Source organism: Clupea harengus, chromosome 18, assembly GCF_900700415.2.
Source record: "Clupea harengus chromosome 18, Ch_v2.0.2, whole genome shotgun sequence".
NCBI classification, from domain to species: domain Eukaryota; kingdom Metazoa; phylum Chordata; class Actinopteri; order Clupeiformes; family Clupeidae; genus Clupea; species Clupea harengus.
This window is the reverse complement of record NC_045169.1, coordinates 6498972-6503971: the sequence shown is the minus strand read 5'-3', so window position 1 is coordinate 6503971 and position 5000 is coordinate 6498972. Positions and strand designations below refer to the sequence as shown.

Below are 5000 nucleotides of genomic sequence, written 5' to 3'. Positions count from 1 at the left end.
CCGCATACACAAAAGACACACACACACACACACTCCACATACACAAAAGACACACACACACACACACACACACACTCCGCATACACAAAAGACACACACACACACACACTCCACATACACAAAAGACACACACACACACACACACACACACTCCGCATACACAAAAGACACACACACACTCAACATACACAAAAGACACACACACACACTCCGCATACACAAAAGACGGAGCAAGACAGCTACAGGGAACAGGAAACATATATAAGAACGTAACGATCAAAACATACAACAAAAAAAGACAGAGAGAAAACTCCACTGATGTTTAACAGATAAAAAACCTGCAACGCCGTAAAAGCAGAGAGGCGCCACAACTGAAAAAGCTCAATCGTCAATAAATAAGCTAAATTAAATCTCTGTTGGTATCCTGTCGGTATTCATATCGATTCCATCCCTATTATTTCTACCGGCATTTACATTTTTTATTGAAGAGGGGATAGGGGAGTTTTTAAATCTATTCAAACGGCAAAGTGCTATTATAAACCTCCTCCCTGATGGCAGTAGCTTGTGCTCAGGCAGGAGATGGGTGGGTTATTATCTTGCCTTAGCACAGCCCGTTAGTAGGCAGACAGCAGGGATGGATGCTGTCTTCCCCCTATTATCTTCCATGCAGTCGGACTAGTTTTGACTTCAACCGCACAGAGAAGTGACCAAACCAAGCGGTGGTGGTGCCATATCTAATTAAAGACCGCCTGATAAAAGACTGCCATAAACGTCTGATCAACACTGTGAACACTGAGTCGCCTGCAAGAGGTGCAGATGTCGTTGCTATGGAGACTGTCAACATGCGTGCTTCAGGTCAGTGAGCTATCAATAAAAACACCAAGATATTTGTACCACCTGTAAGATGGTTTCATCATGGATGAGCAGAGGACTGTGGTCACCTACTCCTCTAGGGTCAAACACCATCTGGTCATCTACATTCCCCACCAGGTGGTTAGCTTCACACCATGCTACAAATCTTTGTATTTCTAAATAATACTCAAAGTGTTGCTGTCCTTCTTCCTTAACCCTAAAATGGTAGTATCATCTGAGAATTCAGTGATGTATGTTATTAGGTTTACGGCTTGTACACTCATTAGTATCCAAAGTAAAAAGGCCAGGTGAACTAACGCACCCCTGGGGCTGTGTTCAGGGTTCAGGGTGCTGAGAGAACACCATTAACACCGACCTGTTGCGCTCGGTCGCTCAGGAACGGGTCGTACCATCTAATAAGTAGAGGGTGGACACTCAGCTCATCCACCTTCCTAACTAATAGATGTGGCTGTGCAGTATTGCATGCTGAGCTGAAATCAAACAAATAAAAGACGAAAGAAAAGGAGCATAATCCTCAAAGTGCTTACATAAGGAATGTACCATGGCGGTGACAGCACCGTCTGTACCTCTATTACACCTGTAAGCACACTGAAAAGGATCTGGTGAACTCAAGAGGAGGAGTGTGGCCCTAGGCCCGCCGTAGTCATCTGGCCTGGGTGATAACCGAGGAGTGATGCGTGACAGTGAGAGCGAGGGAGAGTAGGACATGAATCACTCCTGTCCTCTCAGCGCCTGAGCCACTGATCCAAGAACTGTTGGGAGTCAAGCTATTCCCATTCCTCAGCAGAGGCAGACGCGGCTCTGTGACCTTCTACACCACACTCAAGGAGAGAAAGAGAAAGAGAGAGAGAGAGAGAGAGAGAGAGACAGAAGGAGAGAGAGATAGAGGAAGAGAAAATACACACAGAGAAATAGAGGGAGAGTAAGGGGGAGGAAAAATGGATGGAGAGAAGGTGAGAGAGAGACACAGAAAAGGACATGAGAAAGGAGAATTAAAAAAGGTAAAAAGAGCGGGGAAATATAGAAGAAAGCTTTGTTGAGAGGAAAGAGAAACAGGACACAAGGAAAGGACCTGGAGAGAGACAGATAAACTCCAGAAAAATTGAAGAGGAGAGTAAACAGGAAAAGTATTACACAGGGAGAGAGAGAAAGAGAGAAATGTTGGAGTAAGATGGAGTGGCAGGATTTCTCAGTGCTGCTGCAGCACTGCCTCTGTGACTGAGCGTAACAATGTCATCTCTACAGAGAAAGAGAGAGAGAGAGTGAGAGAGAGATGGGATGAGAGGAATGGCAGGCTCTAAAAAGAAACCCTTAAAGTCTGCAGGGACGAAAAGATGAGAGGAATCTTTAAGAAAAAAAAGAAGAAAAAAGAGGACAAGATGAATGAAAACACCTCTCACCAGAACACGTGGTCCTTGGTGACCCGCTCCTGTAGCAGTGTCCATTTGCGTCCCAAATCGCTGGCAACGTAGAGCTGCAGAGGAGAGATAGAGACAGAGAGAGAGAGAGGAGGAGGAGGAGAGATAGAGACAGAGAGAGAGAGGAGGAAGATGAGGAGGAGAGATAGAGACAGAGACAGAGAGACAGGAGGAAGAGAGAGGTGAAGGGCAAGATAAAGAGAGAGGGATTCAAAATCGTTAGAGTTAGAGCACTGTACAGTTGCTGTGCCACATTGTTGGTGTGTGTGTGTGTGTGTGTGTGTGTGTGTGTGTGAAGTCAGCATTAACCTAAAATGCCCACTTTACAGGTGGGAAGCATCATTCATCTTTTAGCTTAGCAGGCTAAACGACTGGTAAAGACCTGTACACGCCCCACACATAAAGACCACAATCATACTGGTTGCGCAAACCACATCCAAATTCCAGCAGCTAAGCGCAAAACACACATCAATACCCCAAAAGCATAACCCATTTTGATCAGGCCTACAGTAAACATGCGCAGGCGGCATAAGCCAGACTGTGGACCAGTAGAGGCATCTGGGCGTCCGGCGCTGGGGGTGATTTATTGGCAAAGGGTGCGAGGGTCAGTTGTTCTCATGGCGTTGATTGTAATTATGTTCAGTGTGCACGGGTCAGACGTGGTGTGTGTGTGTGTGTGCGAGGGTCAGTTGTTCTCATGGCGTTGATTGTAATTATGTTCAGTGTACACGGGTCAGACATAAGGGGAGGTACAGGTCAAAAGGGTTGGAGCAGTGAATGTGCTGCTTCATCAGGCCTGCATAACCTACTGATCCTCATATGTGTAGGTGTAGGTGTGCGTACGTGAGTGTGTGTGTGTGTGTGTGTGTGTGTGTGTGTGTGTGTGTGTGTATAGGTGAGTGGGGACATGGTTGTGTGTGTTTGTGTGTGTGTGTGTGTGTGTGTGTGTGTGTGTGTGTGTGTGTGTGTGTGTGCGCGCGTGTGTGTGTGTGTGTGTGTAGGTGAGTGGGGACATGGTTGTGTGTGTTTGTGAGTTAGCATGTGCATGTGGTTTTTTGGCGCGTGCACCATTGATTTCGCTCATAATAAATGGATATTGATCTCCCCACAAGAAGCATCCTGGACATCCACTCTGCATTCCGGTGGGTGGAACATATTTCATCAATTTAAGCACACACACACACACACACACACACACACACACACACACACACACACACACACAAACACACGGTTAGTTATTAATGACACGGTTTGTGCGAACTGACTCAGGGCGCCAATCTTCATCGACCCAACACTCAAGCATTCCTTCCCTACTCTCTCTCTCTCTCTGTCTCTCCCTATGTCTCTCTCTCTCTGTCTATCTCTCTCTGTCTCTCTCTCTCTCTCCCTCTGTCTCTCTCTCTCTCTGTCTCTCTCTGTCTCTCTCTCTCTCTCCCTCTGTCTCTCTCTCTCTTTCTCTCTCTGTCTCTCTCTCTCTCTCTCTCTGGAGACAGGGACGTGGTGTCCAGGCGCACTCAGCTCATAAGGCTGATAATTAGCCTGCCAATATGCACCGGAGCAGAGAGTTAGGTGTGTGTGTGTGTGTGTGTGTGTGTGTGTGTGTGTGTGTGTGTGTGTGTGTGTGTGTGCCAATATGCACCGGCCCCAGCTGCCACTGTTCAGCCAGGAGCGGAAGCCTCGTGGGAGGGTTGCCAGAGCTGCGAACTTCAGCGTGCGCGAGATCGGGGGGCAGGGACGAAATGAAATGCAGTTTCATAAATGCGTTTAATACAATGGGGCCAGCTTGCCAGGTCCTACCGAATGAATCAAACTCGACACTTTCAGCTTTGTCATAATGTAGTGCGGATAATACCCCATCAAACCCCTTCTTTAAGGCGACACCTCTTCAGGCCAAGTCATTACTAACACAACTCTCTTAAGAGAGTTTGAAATGTTTGCTAGGAGAGCCAGCTGACACTAATGATTGCCATTCCCTTTATCCATCATTTGCTGACTGCACTGAGTAAAACAACCTGCTCCGCCAATGCATTTAAGACCGACATCGGTGAGAAAAACAACGCACACCGCTGACTCACCTTAGCGTCTTTGCTGTAGGCCAGCAGCTTGTCCTCCTCTTTGGGGTGGAAGAGCAGCGTGTCCACCCTGAAGTTGAGGGGCTGCCGCTGGAAGGAGGAGCCCTCGTCGGTGCTGATGAACAGCATGTGCTCTGCCTCGTTGATGTTGTGGCTCACCAGGATCACCTACAAACAAACAAACGAACAAACAAACAAAAATATATCTGGTCAGAACAGAAGCAGGGCAGTATTTGTCATTGTTTCCTATCTTCCTTCAAAGGTCTCTTAATCGTTTTGGGAGAACTAACAGAAACTATCCCAGCTTCTATTTTAAGGGTTCCAAGGAGAACCTGTTCAACTTTATAACACACATTCAAATGCAAAAACCCTTGCTTCTCTGAGAACCAATATGGATGTCTTGAAGAGATAATTTACCCAAATTGTGCCATTTGCTCCCCCTGCCTCCAATAGAAACCACTATAAGGTTCCCAAAAGGAACTAAACAGCACAGTGGGTCATATAGCAGAGTCACGGTCTTTTTAAAGTAGCCAGTTCCTTCTCTTCCTTCTTCCTATCTGAACTGTGATTAACACTGACACGCTGCACTGTATTTTACTTACTATTGACATGAGGTTGGATTAGATAATAGCTA

General features: G+C 46.6%; 1 protein-coding gene across 4 annotated transcripts in view; it reads right to left on the bottom strand.

Moving 5' to 3' along the window:
* The window catches only part of sorcs2 (sortilin-related VPS10 domain containing receptor 2), a 214971-nt gene that overhangs the window by 42042 nt on the left and 167929 nt on the right, over positions 1-5000 (bottom strand). For all 4 annotated transcript variants that reach the window (XM_031585230.2, XM_031585231.1, XM_031585232.2 and 1 more), the window contains exons 4-5: positions 4370-4534; positions 2274-2347 (exon numbers count right to left, since the gene is read on the bottom strand). In XM_031585230.2, the coding sequence (XP_031441090.1) occupies positions 2274-2347; positions 4370-4534 (239 nt within the window). The remainder of the gene's footprint in view (positions 1-2273; positions 2348-4369; positions 4535-5000) is intronic.